Raw genomic sequence first — 21,748 nt, 5'->3', positions numbered from 1 at the left:
ACTTTCTGTTTGATCATTGAGAAACAAGTATAATTAGAGTGTCCTCTTTTCCTCTCCATATTTTGAGGTACATTTTCAGCTTGCCAGGAATAAACTGGAATTGCAGATTGGCATTTTATTGGAAAAAAAGTATGATAGTCTTGACAGATAACAGGGGTGAGTGGGAAGGGGAGAAAACCTGCTAAAACAGGAAGTGGGGAGAGAGACCTTTTGATTGGGGATGAGGTCCAACAAGGTAGCCTCCATGGCAGCCTTTTCTAGCCTGTAGCTTAGGACCTTACTTCGTGTCCTAGCCACCAAAATTGGAAGCCCTGATCTCAGTGACTTGGGTTTCCCAGAAATGTTTGCTTGTAGCCTAAGACTATTGAGTGCAGTATCATTAGAAAGCTCAATGTTTGTGTTTAGAATTACAATGCTGTGTGATTACTGGTTTGCAAAGCAGAATTATGCCAAGAGTATGAATTGAATTCCTGCACCAGCTAACATTACCATGAAGGACTCCTTCTCAACCACTCGCCTTACCTGAGGAGTGGTGACCCTCAGGTTAAACCACCACCAATTGTCTCTTTCTAATGAGAGAGCAGCCTTCTGGTCTAGTGACTGGCAATCTTACCTTTCTTACCTATGTAATTTTCAAATACAGAAAATCTGCAAGAGCTATTCATTTATCGCTTGTCTATTTTGATGATTTTTATAGATTCATTCAGTTGTACAGCATGGAAACTGACCCTTTGGTCCAACTGGTCCATGCCAACCACTTTCCCAAACTAAACTCGTCCCATCTGCCTGCATTTGACTCATATCCCTCCAAATCTTTCCTATTCATGTGTTTATCCAATTGTCTTTTAACTGTACCTGCAACCACCACTTCCTCTGTCAGTTCATTCCACACATGAACCACTTTCTGTGTAAAAGAATCGTTGCTCCCATTCTTTTTTAAATCACTCTCCTCTAAGCTTAAAAATATGTCCCCTAGTTTGAACTCTCCCATCCACGGGAAAAGACCTTTGCTATTCACCTTATCTATGTCACTCATGATTTCATAACTGTCTAAGGTCTCTCCACAATCTCCAATGCTCCAGTGAAAAAAATTCCAGCCCATCTGTATTACTCAAACCCTCCAGTCCCAACAACATCCTGGTAAATCTTTTCTGCACCCTCTCCAGTTTAATAATATCATCCTATAACAGGATGATTAGAATTGCACAAAGTATTCCAGAAGAGGCATCACCAACATCCTGTACAACCTCAACATAATGTATTAACTCCTATACTCAAAGATCTGAGCAATGAAGCATGCTAACCTACCTTATTTACCTGTGACACAAATTTCAAAGAGTTATGTACACGAAGCTCTGGGTCTCTGTTCTACAACAGTACCCAGGGCTCTACCATTAATTGTATAAGTCGTATCCTTGTTTGTAATACCAAAATGGATTACCTCACATTTATCCAAATTAAACTCCATTTGCCACCCCTCAGCCCACTGACCCAGTTGATCAAGATCTCTTTGTAATCTTAGATAACCTTCTTCATTGCTCATTATACCACCAATTTTAGTGTCATCCACAAACACACTAATCATGCCTCTAATTTTTGATTCCAAATCATTTATATAAATGACTAACAAAAGTGCACCAAGTACCAATCCCCATGGAACACCACTGTTCACAGGTGTCCAGTTTGAAAAGCAGTCCTCCACCAGCACCCTCTGTCTCCTACCCGAAAGTCAATTTTGGATACAATTGGCAACTCACCCTGAATCCCATGTGATCTAACTTTACTAATCAGTCTATCGTTGCAGCACCTTATCAAAGGCATTACTGAAGTCCAAATAATGTTTACTGCTCTGCCCTCATTAATCTTTTTGGTTACTTCCTCAAAAAACTCAATCAAGTTCATGAGACCCGATTTCCCTCGCACGAAACCATTTGTTGAAATCATCGTGGTTTCTATTTACTGGGAGGCAGCAGAATTGCAAAGTTCTTATAATAGAACCTCTTTTTTTGAACCTTTGTTGCCATGTGCTATTTTTCCAATGCTGAATGTATGAACTTTTATTGATATCTTGTAGATTGGCTCTATTCATAATTCTGTTGTGTCAATGCCGTTACAATTATTCATGTTAGTTCAGATTTACCCCCTTTCAAAAAGCTTCAGAGCCTATTGGATTTTAACACTTTATTGAACATGAAGCCATTTATGATACTTACTCATCCTAAGCTTATGGCCCAGTTCAACTCAGTTCATACATCTTGCTGCTCTGTCAGATCAATAAAGTCATATCTTCAGAAACACAGTCAAACCTTAAATCTCACAGATCTCTTCAGATTCCTGTTTTATCTTTAAAACACTCTCTTGCTTTCTTCAGGCTGGTATTATTTCACTGGGAGTAAAGTTGTCTATCTGGGTGCAGTTCACGTTTTGTGGAAAATGTTCTGTCACTGTAGGTTGTGACACTCTCTTGTAGTCATTTATGCAGGATTTGTCCAAATACAGTTGAATGTATCACACTGCTTGGTTGCTTAATAATTTGAGTGTCATCGTGATTACTGTGATGACGCAATGTGTTTTGGAAATGCACACAATCACAAGTGAAGTTGACAAAGACTTAATTATTGCTTGTTAAATATAAAGGCTTGCCTTGCATTAGGAAACATTTCCTGCCTGTGTTTGTTCCCTGATATTCAACTTTAAATCTCTTGAATCAAAATGGAAGAAGTCATATTTGCTGATGCTATTGAAAATGCATAAACATGTAATTGTTGCACATTAATTGCGCTCTCTAGTTTTCATGAAGAAGTGGAATAAAAGCTGCAAAATATTCTTCATGTAATGCTCAAAGCAAATCCTACATAAAAATCTTCATAAAAGTTTATTGTTGTGCTAACTAATAAATTTACCAAATGCCAGTATTTGGGTAGTTGATTCAATTTGCAAATATCTGGCAGCAGCATGATTTACAAATATAGGGACTGCCATATTGAAGGTGAATTCACTAAGTCACTTTGACAATTTTTAAGTAGCAATATCAGAAGTGATTTTTGTACTTCATGCATTCCAAGTCACCTCGGAGAAAGTGGAGACTGCAGATGCTGGAGATCAGAGTCAAGAATGTGGGTGGTGGAAAAGAACAGCAGGTCAGGCAGCATCCGAGGAGCGGGACAATTGACATTTCGGGCATAAGCCTTTCCTGTTGAAGGGCTTATGCCTGAAATGTTGATTCTCCTGCTCAGATGCTGCCTGACCTGTTGTCCTTTTCCAACGTCACACTCGCATTCCAAGTCATACCAAGTAAACGCTGTGTACATTGGATACAGTAAAGGCCATGGACTCATCAACATTCTGGCTGCAGTGCTAAAGACATATGCTCCAGAACTAGCCGCAACTACTAGATTTGGTTGGGATATCTGGTCAGCATGGACAGGTTGGCCCAAAGGTTCTGTTTCCATGCTTACATCTCTATGACTCTATGCCAAGCTGTGACAGCTCACCTCTGGTATGTGTTCAATAAACTGGAAAAGTTTGTAATGTCACTGGAAAAATAGAAGAAATCCAATCTCACTAATTATCATACTATAGTCTACTTTCAGTTGTAAACAAAGTGGCCAATGGCAATTACTCATCTGTAACTTTCTCACCAATGTACAATTGAGTTTGACCATGATCACTGAGCTCCTGACCTTATTATAGTCTTTGCCAAGAGAGCCAGAGTCCAGAGATGAGGCAAGAGTGACTGCCCTTGACAGCTATGGAGGATTTCATTGAGTGTGGCGATGGAGTCCTAATAAAAACTGCAGTCATTGGGAAAAGGAGAGAAAACTCCTTTGGCTGGAACCATTGCAATGCATAAAGGAAGATGATTGCAGTCGAGATCAGTCATCTCAGTCCCAGGAAAATACTGCAGGACACTGGCAGTATCTTTAATCAGTTTGTTCAGGTGGGACTTGAACCCAGGCCTCTTCTCTCAGACGTAGGAACACTACTAATGCACAACAACTGCCCCTGCTGGGTAGTAGCAGAGTTCTGGATATAATTGCTTTGCACTGCTTCATCAATTACCATTAGAAAAGGGATTGGAAAAGGTTCAGTTCCTTTTATGCTTCCTCTCATCCCATTTACAATATGACCAGGACAGTATTCAGATTTGGACTGATGAGTGGCAATAATTTGTATACCATTTAAGTGCCAGGTAATAACAATCTCCATCAAAAAAGTATCTAACCATCTCACCCTGAGACCCAATAAGATTAACATTGTGGAATCTCCTGCCATCAACATGTGTCTTGCTATTGACAAGAATCTTAATGGGATCAGCCATATCAGTACTGAGCTGGTCAGAGTTTGGGTGATCTCAAGTAAGTAACTTGCCTGACAGCCAGAGCCTTACCATAGTAGACAGAACTGAAGAAGGATGTTACCCAAAACTTTCACTATTCCATCTCCTGATGCTGCTTGGCTTGCTATGTTCTTCCAGCCTCTTGTCTTTCTACTTTAGATTCCAGCATCTGCAGTTTTTTGTCTCTAAATGAGCCTTGCCATAATCTACAAGATACAAGTCAGGAGTGTGATGGAGTATTCTCTACTTTGCTGATGTTGACTGTACTGCTCCATCAAGAAACAACTTGCCATCCAAGAAAAAGCAACCTATTATCTTGTCACCTCATGTACCACCTTATACTACTCAGCCAACTACATTGTGTACCATCTACACGATGCACAACAGTATATCACCAAAGCCCCTTTGACACCAGCTTCCAAACCTACAACCTCTCCCACCCAGAAGAACAAAATCAACAGGCAAGAGAATCCAGTAGCCTGTAAATTCCCTTCCAATGTGTAAAATCATCCTGACTTAGAATGCATTACCCTTCCTTCACTGTCCAATGGTCAAAGTCCTGGGACTGCCTCCCTTATAGTACTGTGGGTGTACTAATAAAGAGTCATAGAGATGTACAGCATAGAAACAGACCTTCAATCCAACTCATCTATGCCACCCGATATCCTGAATTAATCTAGTCCCACTGCCAGCACTTGGCCCGTATCCCTGTATATCTGTCCTATTCATATATTCATCCAGATGCCTTTTAAATGTTGTATTTGTACCAGCCTCCACAACTTCCTCTGGCAGCTCATTCCATCCACTCACCATCCTCTGTGTGAAAAAGTTTCCCCTTAGGTACTTTTTAAATATTTCCCCTCTCACCCTAAACCTTTGCCCTCTAGTTCTGGACTCCCCCATCCCAGGGAAAAGACTTTGTCCATTTACCCTATCCATGTCCCTCATAATTTTATAAACCTCTATAAGGTCACTCCTCAGCCTCTGACGCTCCAGGAAAACACCCCAGCCTAGTTGGCCTCTCCCGATAGCACAAACCCTCCAACCCTGGCAACATTCTTGTAAATCTTTCCGAACCGTTTCAAGTTTCACAACATTCCTCATTTAGGAGGGAGACCAGAATTACACACAATATTCCAACACTGGCCTAACCAATGCCCTGTACAGCCGCAACATGACCTCCCAACTCTTATACTCAATGTTTTGACCAAAAAAGGAAAGCATACCAAATGTCTTCTTCACTATCCTATCTACCTGCAACTCCACCTTGAAGGAACGATGAATCTGCATTCTAAGTTCTCTTGGTTCAGCAACACTCCCCAAGCCCTTACCTTTCGGAGTATAAGTCCTGCCCTGATTTGCTTTTCCAAAATGCAGCTTCTTACATTTATTAAATTAAACTCCATATGTCTTTCATTGGCCCTTCTGATCAAGATCCCATTGTACTCTGAGGTAAGCCTCTTCACAGTCCACTACACCTCCAATTTTATCAGATAGACTGCAAGAAGATGTCATCTCCTCAATGTCAATCAGTGACAGGCAACAAATCTTGGCTTTAGCAGTCTTTTTTAAAAATTATTGTATCGTATTCCTTTTCAGGTCTAATTCTTAATAATATCGATAACCTTTTGAAATCCTCTCTGAGCAGCTATAAAGCATTGAATATATTCTGGATAAATGGGAATAAATTATTGATGCAAAAATGCATCCTGTATTGTTTATCTGTGTCTCAGTTAATAAACACATAGACTTTCATGGTACATTGGATATGCATGAACAAATTCCTCTACAGCCAGAAAACAAAATTATATTTTTTTCTGTGTGTGCTGTGGAGGTTCATTATTCCTTTATATCATTCGTCATAAGTTTAAGTTCCATACCATTGTTAGACAACATATATGTGTCTATATAGTTTATAAAATCTGTTGATGGCTGACAACAATCCCCATGCTTTGAACACACTTGACCTTGTGTTTTTTTTTAATATAGGTGAAATGTGATCAATATTGGCCATGCCGCGGCACAGAAACGTATGGAATGATTCAGGTCACCCTACTGGACATGGTGGAGCTAGCAACCTATTCTGTACGAACATTCGCACTATATAAGGTATGGCATCACTTCGTGTTTTGTATTTTTAGCCTGCTTATAGAAATGTAAAAAAATTAGAAGAGAGCCAAGAGGACTTTCTTATGGTGTGCTCCTAAATCGTACCTGAATTATTCATACATTACAAATTTAAAGGAGATATTAATCCTTTTGGTCTCTTCAACACTTTTATTGAGGTCTCCAAACTTTCTTGATGATTTCTGTCATGTCTACACTTGAAGATGGCATTTTAAATGCATATATGTGACTCTGCTTCCTGAATGCTATGACATACAGAAGATGTGGGCGGCACGGTGGCACAGTGGTTAGCACTGCTGCCTCACAGCGCCTGAGACCCGGGTTCAATTCCCGACTCAGGCGACAGACTGTGTGGAGTTTGCACGTTCTCCCCGTGTCTGCGTGGGTTTCCTCCGGGTGCTCCGGTTTCCTCCCACAGTCCAAAGATGTGCGGGTCAGGTGAATTGGCCATGCTAAATTGCCCGTAGTGTTAGGTAAGGGGTAAATGTAGGGGTATGGGTGGGTTGCGCTTCGGCGGGTCGGTGTGGACTTGTTGGGCCGAAGGGCCTGTTTCCACACTGTAAATCTAATCTAATCTAATGAGTTCAGAAATAGGATGGATAGGCTTGAACTGTTTTCTTTGGAGCAGAGGAGGCTGAGGGTGGACCTAATTGAGGTGTATAAGCTGATGAAGATGGACAGGATGATAGAAAGCAGCTTTTCCCCTGAGTCGAAGGGTCAGAAAAGAGAGGGCTTAATTTACGGTGAACGACAAGAGGTTTAGAGGAGATTTGAGGATTTTCTTTTCACCCAGATTAGAAATCTGGACTGCACTGTCTAGGAGAGTAGTAGAGACGGGAAACCTCATAAAGTATATGTATGAGCACCTGAAATGTCATAATATTCAAGGCTGTGGACAAAGTGCTGGAAAGTGGGATTAGTGGATATAGGTCAGCAGAGACTCAGTGGACCTAGAACAACTTCTTTGCTGTATGAACCTGCAGTTCTACACTTCTGCTCAGTACTGAAACTGTCCTGCACTGTCAAGATGCCAAGATGTGAAACCTTATCTATGCTTTCAAATTAGTGCAAAAGACCTCACAGCACTCCTTGAAGAAGGGCAAGGGGATTTCCCTGTGTCTTGATATTTATCCCTCCAGCGACATCAAAAACAGATGATTTGCTCATTCCGTTTATTGCTGTTTGCTGTGTGAAAATTTCTCCATTAAAATAGTGGCTACATTTCACAAGTATTTCATTGTAAAAATCTTGGGATGATATAAGATCATAAAATGTACTACTTAAATGCAAGTTATGCTTTTTAAAATGCGCTTAATTCTAGAATTCTCCGAATGAACCAGAATGTGTAAATCTAACAAGAAATGAGAGAAAGATGAAGCTGAGAATTTATTTTGATGGCATGACAGGATGAAAACAGGATGTTTTCCCTGGCTGATGACTCTTAACACATAATACATACAATCTCATTATAAGGAGCAGGCTATTTAAGATTGAGATAGGGAGATTTTCTTTTCTCAAGTGCTCATAAATCTTTGGAATTCTCCATGTCATTCTTTGAAAATGTGTTAAATGCAGAAACTGTTGGATTTCTGGAGATTAATGGCAATAAGGGATATGAAAATAGTGTGAAAGAATAGCATTGAGGAGTTGATCAGCCATGATCTGAAATGGGCTGAATAGACTATTTCTTTTCCTATGTTTTTTTTATCACTTGTCCCAGAAATGCTGGTTATTATTACTAAGAGTGCTTTTAAATGCATTTGGAAAATCAAAGTATGACCAGAGTCAGCATAGTCGTATGAAAGGAAATTCATGTTTGACAAATATATTACTTTAAGACTGTATCTTTTTATTTTTCTGTACTTTCAATTGGACTAAAATGAGACTGATTGTGGATTGAATAGCTAAAGATTGTTTAATATTTTACTGCACTTTTTTAAAAGCAAGTTACCTGACACCCATTTTAAGTGCTGTTTCCACTGCTGTTTTGTTCAAGTAATAATGGAGATGAACTGGATCCAGGGAATGTATATAAAGAGAGATTCGGCTGGCAAAAGTAGCAAATTAATTAGCTTAATCTACTCAAAGTGGACTGGTCTGTGAAAAGACAGATTATAGAGTCACAGAAATATACAGCATGGAAACAGACTCTTTGTCCAACTCGTCCATGCCGATTTGTCAATGACAAAGGCCTGCTAGCTGCTGACAACTATGCTCCCAGGTGTCTGAACAACTTGTAACCAGTCAGAACTATCAGTCCTCTCGATCTTTGCAATCCAAAACTGCCCATCCTATCTTTGACTTTAGGTACGTTAATATGTAACCTATCGGATTGTGTTCATGAGAGATCCTAGAAAAGGTTATATCTGTAACCTTATACCAAATGTAGTTGATTTTAGACTGTTTAAGTCACATGTCAGCTTATAAATGCACTTTGCTCAACAGAATGGCTCGAGTGAGAAACGGGAAGTGCGTCAGTTCCAGTTCATGGCTTGGCCAGACCATGGTGTTCCAGAATACCCTACTCCAATATTGGCCTTCCTAAGGAGAGTTAAAGCATGCAACCCCCCAGATGCTGGTCCTATGGTGGTTCACTGCAGGTATGTGGAATTGAAATATTGCGAACTTTTGTTTTAACTCGCACCTTATGAACAGACACTCTCGACAAACTGGCAAAATTATATACCTCAAATACCACAAAGTTTGTTATTATTCTGTTCAATTATTATAGTTTTTTAAATTTTATTTACCTCAATGTTGTTCAACGGAATAGCCACATGAAATATCAACAGTTGACTCAATTTTGAGTCAATTTCTCCTCAAATACTGTGATCTATCACAATGTCAGAGTAGTCGGTTGAGAATGCTACAATACAAGAGAGGGATGCACTGATGAGACTGTATAAGGCTCTCATCAGGCTGTATTTGGAACCTTGTGAACAAGTTTAAACAAGTTTAAGCCTCATATCTAAGAAAGGTCATGCTGGCATTGGAAGGGGTCCACAGGAGGTTAACAAGAATGATCTCAGGGATGAAGGAGTTGTCATACAAGGACTGGTTGGAGACTCTGGGTCTGTATTTATTTGATGGAGCTTAGAAAGGATGAGGGAAGGATCTGATTGGAACTTACAGAATACTGAGAGACCTGAATAGAGTGGACATCGAGAAGATGTTTCCAATAGCAGGGGAGACTAAGACCCAAGGGCACAACCTCAGAGGTTCATAGAATCAAAAGGCCATCCTCAACAACTCCCCCAAACAACAACCCACCCAGCGACCTACCTTATCCCCTTAACCCCACATTTACTATGGCTAATCCATCCAGCCCGTGCTTTTCTGGACATTATGGACAATTTACCACAACCAATCCACCTAACCCATACATTTGTGGGAGCAAACCAGATCACCCAGAGGAAACCCACACAGGCAGCCACCCAAGGCTGGAAACGAACCCAGGTCCCTGGAGTTCTGAGGCAGCAGTGCTAATCACTGAGCCACCATGTCACCTTCACTCAGAGTGAAGAAACAACCCTTTAGAACTGAGATGAGAAGGAATTTCTTCAGCCAGAGGGTGGTTAATCTGAGGACCTCTTTATAGGAATAACAGTCATTATTCAATAGTAATGCAGAATTGATGGGCTGAATGTCCTAATTCCGCTCCTATATCTTATGGTCTTTCAGTCTCTGTATTAAAACAAACGTTTGTATTTTTTAAATTTCTTCAAAGAGAATGAGCAATTCTGCAAAGCTGGCACTAAGTACCCATTCCTGTAGTTCCTTAGGAAGATTTTAGCGGACCACCTTTTAAAAATCTCCATGTAAAGATATTCTTAGACAGGGAATTCCAGAATATTGCTTCAGTGGTGGCGTGGCCATGCAATAATACTTTGCACCATTCTGCTCTTGCCTGTTATTTTATGGTGTTTGGGAACTGTAGTGTTGGGCTTAAAAATATCTTCAAAACCAGACTGTTAAAGGTTAATTGCTCATGTCAATCAGCAATTGAAGAAAAGTAGAAAAGAACAAGAAAAACAGGCCTAATGCAAAAACAGCTTGTTTTGGCTGGGGGAATACTGCTTGACCTTGAAAGGTAGTGGGAATTGTCCGCTTGTACCGTTTAGAAAGGGCCATGTGAACTTATTTTTCACCTACTTTTGAGAGGTGGAAAAGTACTACAGTCATTACAAAATGCAGATTCAGCATGTCATCTTAGATTCAGAATAGTGTTATTAATCAGATCGAGGTTATGAGACCAGGGCTAAGGACCTTTCACCGTCAGCCTGGGGTTTGTGAGACTGTTGCCATGGAACCTGAGAAACAGCTCTAACTCCTATTGTTACCAAAGTTCCTGATGGATAGAAGGCAATGTGAGCTTCACTTGTTTGTGTATATATATATATATCTATATTATGTAGTTTAAGCTAATAGAGTCACTCATTAGTTTGTATATGTCTCGAATATATAATAAGTAGACTAAGCTTCATATTAAAGTGCTCATGTCTTCGTGTATTCACTTTGTTCAGTCACTAAAGAACTCATTAGGTATTTTCAGTTTAACAATCCAGGAGGTGCTGCCAAAGACTAAACCGTTTGCCACAGTATGCCAGGCTCTTGACTGATCTCGTAGGTGTGACAATTAGGCAACTGATGTCCTTGAATTTCTGGTCAATAGTAACCCAGGAATGTTGATAGCTGGGGGTTTTGGCAATAATACTGTTAGATGTCAAGGACTGACGATTAGACTCCCATTCTGATGGGCATCCCCTGATTCTGGCAGTACAGAGATATTATTTTTCATTTCAATCAGGCTTAATTATGCCTACATCTTGATGTTTGGACTGCTTTGTTGCCTGAGAAATTGTAAATGTGGCTGAGACGTCACATTTCTAATATAATATATAAATAATGCTGAAGATGGATGTGCTTCAGGTGCTGTCCCAGTCAGGAGAAAGTCTTATTTTTTATGCCAAGTATGACTTCAGTTGAAGTAATCTCCAATAAAGATGAACTACTGCAATTATAAAAAATGTTGGCGAGACCACAATGCGGAGTAGTTTGGTCCCCTTATCGATGGAAGGATATACATGCCTTTTGAGGGATTACAGTAGAGGTCCACCAGACTAATCCCTGCGACAGAGATTGAGTTAACTGGACCGGTATTCAAAAACTGATGGGTAATCCTATTGAAACTTAGAAAATTCTTAAAGGGTGTGACAAGGTGCGTGTAAATGGGATGTTTTCCCTGACTTGTGAGTCGAGAAACAGGGAACATAATCTGAATCAGGAATAGGCCATTTAGAATTGAGATGAGGAGGAATTTCTTCATTCAGAGGGTGCTCAATCTTTGGAAATTTCTGCACCAAAGGGCTGGGAAAGATCAATCCTCAAGCATGTTCAGTCAATAGCTACATGGAGACTCAGATTAATGTTGAGGATATAATGCAGGAAAACAGCATTGAGGTAACCATGATCTGATTGAATAACACAGCAGACTCAACAGGCTGACTGTCCTACTGCCATTGTTATGTTCTGTGTTCAGTTGCTTGAAAATTTCTTCCTGATCGCCATTGACTTCAATTTTATTAGGACTCCATGGTGCCACACTTATTTTAATGCTGACTTGATGTCAAAGACAGTCAATTGTTCATTTCTAGAATTGCGAAATGTATTTGTCTACGTTTGAACCAAGGCCGGAGCTTAGTGGTTCTGATGGAATCCAAACTGAGAATTAGTGAACATGTTGCTGATGAGTTAATGATAATTGTTAGCACTATGGATAATTTCTTGCATAACTTCATTGCTGGGCTGGTAATAGACTGAGTTGGATTCTGGACAAGATAAAACCTGTGAAGTTTTGCATATTCTGGTATATGGTAGTGTTGTAACTCTTCCGCAATAGCTTGATTAGAGGTTTGACTAATGCGGGAGCACAGGTCTTCAGCCTGACATTGGAAATGCTGCAGGAGCCCTGTAACTTTTACTGTGCCACCTGTAGTCAGCTATTTCTTCATGTTAGTTGGCATAAATTATTGTATTTACTATATATGCAGGATCTCCCAACTCACTTGATGTACAATCAAAGAATTGTCATCAGAGGTTTGTGTAAAGCCTGTGTGACTCTCTGGTAAACCTTTCCCCTCTGAATCAAGCCCTACTTCAACCACATAAGCACAATGTTTAGCTGGCGCATATATCGTGTGAATACTGTATTTTTGGAGATGAAGTCTGTCAAATGAGACATTAAACTGAGGACTCTTTGACTGCTCAAACAGATTAATGGCACTATTTCAAGACCAGGTGAATTTTCCTAGGTGTGCTGGCTAATTGGTATCTCTCCACCAACAGACATTTATCTTAACATTATTGATGGGAGCTTGTTGGACAGATATGTGATTGGTACTTGGGAGTCATTACAAGCACTTACACAGAAATGTTATGGTCAAAACAATTGGGACATGCTCAATAAGACCCCTGCTCACCAACTCTTTCTTTGCTTTCAATCTGGGGTCATACCAATTTTTGACATAAAAATGGGCTCACTGTGAGGAGAAGTCTGCAAAGCACTATGCTACATTATAAAAGCCATTCATGCACAACAAGTTTGCATAAAACATAGCACGAAAAATTACCACAACTCCATTTTGCTATGCTGGTTGAAATAACAGTTATCTTGCCTTATGAAAATTCCAACACAAACAAGCAAATGATTCCAATTCATCATCTCAGTTGAAAGCACACAACATTGCAGTGTTCCCTCATGACTGGACTGAAGAATCAGCCTAGATTGTGTGCCAACGTCCTCTGACTTTCTTAGGGGTTAAAATGTTACCATTGAGCCAAGATACCTAAAGCACTGTTATAGTTTTCTAAAATTGTTTTCAGAAGTTGAACCTATTTCAAGGAATTAGGTCAACCATTCTTGCCATAAATGACTTAATATTTCATGATGAATTTCTTCTTCTTCTGTGCAGTGCTGGTGTGGGTCGAACTGGCTGCTTTATTGTGATCGATGCCATGCTAGAAAGGATCAAACATGAGAAGACAGTTGATATCTATGGTCATGTCACCTGCATGAGAGCACAGCGAAATTACATGGTGCAAACAGAAGATCAGTATATCTTCATTCATGAGGCCCTCCTTGAGGCAGCAACATGTGGAAACACAGAAGTTCCAGCAAGAAATCTCTTTGCCCACATACAGAAACTTGGCCAGGTTCCACCAGCAGAGACAGTCTCAGCCATGGAGCTCGAATTCAAGGTCAGTGCTACAACTAATGTATAGGTTTTATATATTGGCAAAATACTTGATGTGATCACTTTAATTGACCATTCAACTGATTTTGACAGGAACTATTAAAACACATTGGAAGTATTAAATGCGTAGTATTTTCTAATTGATGCTTCCCCTCATTTCACTTCTAGTGCTTAAACTAGTGCTTAGCCTGGTGTTGATTCATTCAGTGATTATTTCTTCCTCCCACCCATTCTTCACATGTCCCTGCAGTAACATGATTGAAAACAAGAATGTAACACATCGAATTATGGAACCTGCACCCGATATACTACCACGTCTGTCTGTCCTGAACGTATTATGTTGCGTTATACTGTGAAGAGGAAAACAAAAGCTATCTTGACATCGTCGAAATATTAGTACAGGAATTCCTGTTTAATGCCTCTGTCCTCTTTCAGAACTCAGACTGTATGGTGGCTCAGTGGTTAGCACTGCTGCCTTGCAGCTCAGGAGGTCTGGATTCAGTTCCAGCTTCCCGTGACTGTGCAGAGTTTGCACTTTCCCCTGTATCTATATAGGTTTCAGCCAAATGCTCTGGTTTCCTCCCAGACTCCAAAGATATGCAGGTTAAGTGGATTGGCCATGCTATATTGTCTGTAGTGTCCAATAAAATATAGGCTTGGTAGGTTAGCGAGAGAAATATGGGCACAGGGTGCGGATGGGTCTGTCTGGGATGATCTTCAGAGGGTCAGTGCAGACTCGATGGGCTAAATGGTCTCTTTCCATATTGTTGGGATTCTATGATTCTAGAACTGTCTATTCTTATTGCATTTTTAGATGTAGGTTTGCTCGCTGAGCTGAAAGGTTAATTTCCAGACATTTCATCACCCTACTAGGTAACATCTTCAGTGGGCCTCTGGGCAAAGCACTGCTGATAATTCATGCTTTCTGTTTACATGTTTGGGTTTCTTTGGGTTGGTGATATCATTTCATGTTCTTTTTCTCAGGGGGTGGAAAATGGGGTCTAACTCGATGTGTTTGTTGATAGAGTTCCGGTTGGAACTCTCGTACATGTCTCTGTTTGGCTTGTCCTAGGATGGCTGTGTTGTCCCAGTCATTGTGGTGTCCTTCCTTATCTGTGTGTAAGGATACTAGTGAGAGAGGGTCATGTCGTTTTGTGGCTAGTTGATGCTTTGCCTGGAGGCCCACTGAAAATGTTATATAATAGGGTGATGAAACTTCTGGAAATGAACCTTCCAGCTCCGTGAGCACACCTACATCCAGAACATCAACCTGATCTACATATCTTCTCAAAATTCATTATTGCATTTTTCTCATTAATTTTATTCTTCATATGTTTATCTGATAAATTCCTCTTGAATTGTAATAATTGAATTTGCATATATTTATGGCAATGCATTCCATATTCTACCACTGGTCGTTCTGCTATTGTGCGCATTTCGTTTATGTGAGTTAACAAGGGATTGCGTGAGATTAAAACTACCACGTTATAGCAGAACTCACTTTAACTTTTTATACAACATGTGACTAACCACCACCCCTCTGTAGCTTATATAGATCCCACGTTTGTGCTCTCCCACTTAGTAATTTGTGTTAATCTTGCACAACTTTACATCTATTCAAAATGCATTTGCGTTATGAAAGATTCCCAGTCTTTGTTTTTCTTCACTGAAATACAGTTTTAGATTTGCCAAAGTTGAAAAAAGTAGAAGTCCTCTTAAACTTGTATTGAGCAGTTATTTGGACTGTGATTCCCAGAGTAAAGGCTTCATGCAAATTACTGCAAGCTGAATGTAAATTTCTGGTTGTCTGAAGCTTTCTTCTTGAGCATTCGAAGAATGGTCTTTATATGAAGGCTCAATTACATCTAGTCGTCTACAACCAATTGAATACAAACACAAAATACTGTGTTACTATAAGGAAATTCTCAATGTAGAATTAACTATAATTTGAAAGTCAAATGCAAATCATTTGGACAGGGTTGAAAGCTGCCATCTTTGGTTCACATAATATATTTCAAAAGTATGTTTTTCTAGACATTTCAGCATATCTAGTCCTTTTTTAAATATTTCACTGCATTAGTAACTGCCAATCAATGTAACATGAAATAGCACAGCTCAGGGAAATAAAGAGGGTAAATCTAAACAGGATGTTTCAGCGAGTTTTGAGAAGATTTGTTGCTCAGGTTGAGGTTTTGGATGTAGGTTTGCTTGCTGAGCTGAAAGGTTCATTTCCAGAAGTTTCATTACCTTACTAGGTAATATCTTCAGTGGACCTCATGCGAAGCAATGCTGAAGATTCCTGCTTTATATTTATATGTTTGGGTTTCTTTGGATAGGTGACGTCATTTCCTGTGGTGAAGTCACTTCCTGTTCCTTTTCTCAGGGGATGGTAGATGGGGGTCTAACTTGATGTGTTTGTTTATAGAGTTCCGGTTGGAATGCCATGCTTCTAGGAATTCTCATTCGTGTCTTTATTTGGCTGGTCCTAGGATGGATGTATTGTTCCAGTCACAGTGGTGTCCTACCTCATCTGTATGTGAGATACTAGTGGGAGAGGGTCATGTCTTTTTGTGGCTAGTTAGTGTTCATGTATCCTGGTGGCTTGGTTTCTGCCTGTTTGTCCAATGTAGTGTTTGTTACAGTCCTTGCATAGTATTTTGTAAATGACAAAATCCAGACAATGAGCAAAACTAACATTACTTACAAAATACCGTGCAAAGACTGTAACAAATACTACATTGGACAAACAGGCAGAAAACTAGCCACCAGGATACATGAACACCAACTAGCCACAAAAAGATATGACCCTCTCTCACTAGTATCCTCACATACAGATGAGGAATGACACCACTTTGACTGGGACAATACATCCATCCTAGGACACGCCAAACAGAGACACACATGAGAATTCCTAGAAGTATGGCATTCTAACTGGAACTCTATCAACAAACATATCAAGTTAGCCCCCATCTACCACTGCTTGAGAAAAGGAACAGGAAATGACATCACCAACCCAAAGAAACCCAAACATATAAATAGAAAGCAGGAATTTTCAGCATTGCTTTGCATGAAGTCCACTGAAGATGTTACCTAGTAAGGTTGAAACATCTGGAAATGAACCTTTCAGCTCAGGGTGGTTCAATTCAGAAGAAACAGTAAATTTTATGAAGAACTTCATACAAGTTGTTAATAAGGATTAATAACACTGTAACGAAAACTTAAAGCAATGTGAGGTGTAAGAATAATGTTTCCTTGATCAAATGTTGAGACGAGTTGAAGCAAACTTATTCAAGACTGGTATTTTGTTGAGAAGATTGTAATGTACTATGTTTTATAATTCTCCCTCCTGTACAAAAGGAAGACCAAGAAGTGGAAAAGCAATTAAACTGCCAATCGATGATATTTCAGTGAAACTACATTTTGAAAAATTGCTATATTCAGTCATCAAGAATCTTTGACACCCTCGAGAAAAAAATCCTCAAAGCTTTTCAGAAATTGATTCCTAATTGTTTTGTGTTTTATGCAGCATGAAGCATTCCCATTTCTGAAATTGCAGAATGGGTGTGCAGTTCACAAGTTAATATCAATATAGAAAAATGGGAGTAAGTTGAAATAAGAAAAATGAAAATGTCACATGCCCCTTGGAAGTAAACTGTCTACATTGGGTTGAGGACTGACAGGTACACAAAACATGAAAGTAGTGACAGAGGTTATTGAGGGCATTTTTAAAAAAATTGTAGAGGAAGAGAATTGAAAAAAACAGGAATTCTATGTTAAACTTGTTGAGAATTTTGGTTAGGAACACTTGGATTGTTTTTTTCCAAATATGGCATGAGCCAGCATTTATTGCCCATCCTTAGTTGCCCTTGAGAAGCTACATTGTTGAACCACTACAATCCATTTGACATAGATAGTTGGGGAAATTTCCAGGATTTTGACCCAGTCTTAGTGAAGAAATAGCAATGTTTTCCAAGTTAGGATAATCTGTGGCTTGGAGGGGAACGTGCATGTGGTAGTTTTTCCATTTAACTGCTGCCCTCCTAGATTGTAGTGGTCATGGTTTTGGAGTCCAAATGTAATCCCATATTAAAAAAAAAGAGGCATTGGGGAAGATGCAACAAATGCTTATTGAAATGCTACCAGTCTTTCATGAAGTATGGAAAGGCTGATACACTATGTCAGGATAAAAAGAGGCTGAGGAGTGAACGGAAGTGGGTGGTTTCACATTATGCCAGGTTTTTATTGGGTAGGCACAGAGTAATCACAGGCGAGGTGCCAGAAGCCTGGAGGGTGGCTAATGTTGTGTCTTTACTGAAGAAATTCTGTAAAGAGAAACCTGGGAACTATAGACCTGTGAGCTTGACACCATGGTGGGTAAGTTGTTGGTAGTGATTCTGAAAGATAGAATTTTCATGCATTTGGAGAGGCAAGGACAGATTGGGAATGGTCAGCATGGTTTTGTATGAGGGAATTAGTGTCTCACAAATTTGATTGGTTACTTCCTCAAAGAACTCAAAAAGATTAATGAGGGCAGAGTGGTACACCTTGTTTACATAAGTTTTAGGAAAGCCTTTGACAAGGTTCCATATGATAGACTAATTAGGAAAGTTAGATCATATGAGATTCAGGGTAAGCTTGCCAATTGGATATAAAATTGACTCTACGGTAGGAATTGGAAGATGCTGGTAGACTGGGGGCCTGTGACCAGTCGTGTTCCATAGGGATCAGTACTGGGTCCACTTTTGTTTGTAATTTATATAAATGATCTGGAAGCGAATGTAAGAAGCATGATTAGTATGTTTGCGGATGACACCAAAATTGATGGTATAATGGACAGACTGTAAAGAAGGTTATCCCAGATTGCAAAGAGATCTTGGTCATTTGGGTCAATAGCTAAGGGGTGGCAGATGGAATCTAATTTGGATAAATGTGAGGTATTGCATTTTGGTAAAACAAACAAGGGCAGGACTTACACTATCCAGGGTGCTACCATTAATTGTATATTAGAATAGAGAAACCTCAGGGTTCTCTGTTCATTGTTTGAAATTTGCATCACAGGTAGAAAGGGTGATTAAGAAGATGTTTATCACACTTGCCTTCACTGCTCAGATCACTGAGTGTTGGAACTGGGATATCAAGTTGAGTATACAGGAAATTGGTGATGCCCCTTCTGGAGCACTGTGCGCTGTCCTAGTCATCCTGTTATCGAAAGGATTGGAAAGAGTGCAGAAAAAGGTTTACCAAGATGTTGCTGGGAATGGAAGATTTGAGTTATAAAAATAGGCTGGAAAGGCTGGGAGTTATTCTCACGAGCATAGGAGGTTGAGAGGTAGCCTTATCGAGGTTTATAAAATTATGATTGGCACAGATAAGATGAATAGCAATGGTCTATTCCCGAGAGTTGGGGAGTTCAAAATTAGAGGGCATATTTTTAAGATGAGAAGAGAAAGGAAAAAGGATATGAGAGGTAACCTTTTTTAGGCAGAGAGTGGTTCTTGTGTGGAATGAACTGTCAGAAGAGATGTTAGATGCAGATAAATTTACGACATTTAAAAGACATTTGTACATGAATAGGTAAGATTTGGAGCAAGTGCAGATAAATGGGGCTAGTTTGGGATTGTAGTCAGCATGGAGAAAGTGAGGACTGCAGGTGCTGGAGATAGAACGTACAACATAGAACAATGCAGTACAGAACAGGCCCTTCGGCCCACAATGTTGTGCCAAACATTTATCCTAGATTACAAGATCAGAGCTGAAAATGTGTTGCTGGAAAAGCGCAGCATGTCAGGCAGCATCCAAGGAGCAGGAGAATCGACGTTTCGGGCATTCCTGAAGAAGGGCTCATGCCCAAAACGTCAATTCTCCTGCTCCTTGGACGCTGCCTGACCTGCTGCGCTTTTCCAGCAACACATTTTCAGCATTGTAGTCAGCATGGACAAGGGTTTGTATCCATGCTGTACGTGATGCTATAATGTTTCCATTTGTGGACAAAACCAGACTAAGGGCATAAATATGAAACAGTTACTAATAGATCCAATTGCGATTGAGGACAAACTTCTTTACCCTGAGTTTAGTTAGAATATAGAAATTGTCACCATCTTAAGATGATTCATCAATGACCTACCATCCATCATAAGGTCAGCAGTGGGGATGTTCACCAATGATAGCACAATCTTCAACACTTATTGCGACTGCTCAAACACTGAAGCAGTCCAGGTTCAAATGCAACAGGAACTGGACAGTATCCAGGCTTGGCAAGTAACATGAGCATCACACAAATGCCAGACTATGACCATCATTGAATCCACCACTATCAACATCTTGGGTGCTATCATTGACCAGAAACTCAACTGGACTCACCACATAAACACAGTGGCTACAAGACCAGGTCAGAGGCTAGGAATTCTGCAGGAAGTAAGTCACTTCCTGAATCCCTAAAACTTGTCGACAAGGCACAAGTCAGGAGTGTGATGGAATATGTCTACTTGAATGGATAAGTGAAGCTCCGACAACCCTCAAGAAGCTTGACACCAACCAGGACAAAGCAGCCTGCAATTTTGGCACTACATCCACAAACATCCACTCCCTCCACCACTGATGCTCGATAGCAGCAGTGTGTACTTTCTACAAGGCGCACTGCAGAAATTCACCAAAAATCCACAAACAGCACCTTCCAAACTCATGACCACTTCCACCTAAAAGGATAAGGGCAGCAGGTCATGGGAACACCAACACCTTCAAGTTCCCTTCCAAACCACTCACCATCCTGACTTGGAAACATATGACCGTTCCTTCACTGTCACTGGGTCAAAATTCTGGAATTCTGTCCCTAATGGCATTGTAGGTCAACCCACAGCAGGTGGACTGCAGCAGTTCAGGAGGGCAGATCACCACCATCTTCTCAAGGGCAACCAGGCATAGGCAATAAATGCTGGCACAGTCAGTGATGCCCACATCTGACACATTAATTTAAAAAAAACATTGGAATCATTCAGATAGTGAGCATGGATGAGAAAAATGCAGATAATTATTAAATCTAGATTGAAAATTAAGAAGAACATGAAAAACAATGTACTCAAGGTTTATTCAATGAAGCAGGAGACTATTTGTATCATAAATACCAGAGTGGATTCGCTGAGCCATGTAGTCTGTTTCTAAACTGCAAATATTATGTAATAACTATGGTATTGTTAAATGGCTATTTTAATTCACAACCAGCTTCTCGATTAATAGCTGGAGAGACCATTAATTAATGAAAACCCAAATGGTGTACAATGTTTTCAGATTAAGGTGGCAACCCATGTTGATGCTTACCTGCCAAACAAACATGCAGATTTTGGGTGTGATTAGACCAGTGTTAAGTCTGCTTTTGACTTGTCATCTGCTTTTGAAGTTGTTCGTCAGGTTTTACAAGTTGACATGTATGTTGCTACCTTAGGTGAGCAACCAGGGTGTTTCATATTTATGTTCAACTAAAGTTGATGTAATAATTGGAACATCTAGGTATTATGTTGGCTAAAAGAGAAGTTGTTTTGTCTATATGTTCATTGAAATAATTAGATTGTCAAAAATGCCATTGGAAATTGCATACCTTTGCATGCAACACTTCAAAAAGCAAGAACAATCGTCATTCTAGTTAATTCACCTTCAACTGCACTCAGTAGAATGTGAGAACATGAAATTTCTTTGTTTTTATCTTTTTGTTAGAATTCAAGCCACCGATAGAATGCTGCATTTCCATTTTAAGTTTCAGTTAATCATTGATTACTTTTGAGTTTATCTGAACAACTCATTTTTTCTTCTGATTTTTCCCATCCTTTCCTCCAGCACATTCCAGCCTCACTTTCCCAACATCTTCTCGAGTGTCAGTGACTCAAATGGAGGTTCTGATATCCTGTGGGTGCTTCACCCAAGTAACCATTCTCCATGTATCAGTTTGGACAGTAGGTGGTGGTAGCCTACTTTAACAAATTGTCATCACTGTTGATCTCATTCTCATTAGTCTTGTATGCATGCATGTGTACAAGCT

General features: G+C 39.9%; 1 protein-coding gene across 8 annotated transcripts in view; it reads left to right on the top strand.

The window, feature by feature from the left end:
* The window catches only part of ptprfa (protein tyrosine phosphatase receptor type Fa), a 462,130-nt gene that overhangs the window by 416,067 nt on the left and 24,315 nt on the right, over positions 1–21,748 (top strand). For all 8 annotated transcript variants that reach the window (XM_060830552.1, XM_060830548.1, XM_060830551.1 and 5 more), the window contains 3 exons: positions 6,329–6,448; positions 8,912–9,066; positions 13,438–13,723. In XM_060830552.1, the coding sequence (XP_060686535.1) occupies positions 6,329–6,448; positions 8,912–9,066; positions 13,438–13,723 (561 nt within the window). The remainder of the gene's footprint in view (positions 1–6,328; positions 6,449–8,911; positions 9,067–13,437; positions 13,724–21,748) is intronic.

Source organism: Hemiscyllium ocellatum, chromosome 9, assembly GCF_020745735.1.
Source record: "Hemiscyllium ocellatum isolate sHemOce1 chromosome 9, sHemOce1.pat.X.cur, whole genome shotgun sequence".
Taxonomy (NCBI): Eukaryota; Metazoa; Chordata; class Chondrichthyes; order Orectolobiformes; family Hemiscylliidae; genus Hemiscyllium; species Hemiscyllium ocellatum.
This window is presented reverse-complemented; position numbering and strand designations above follow the sequence as displayed.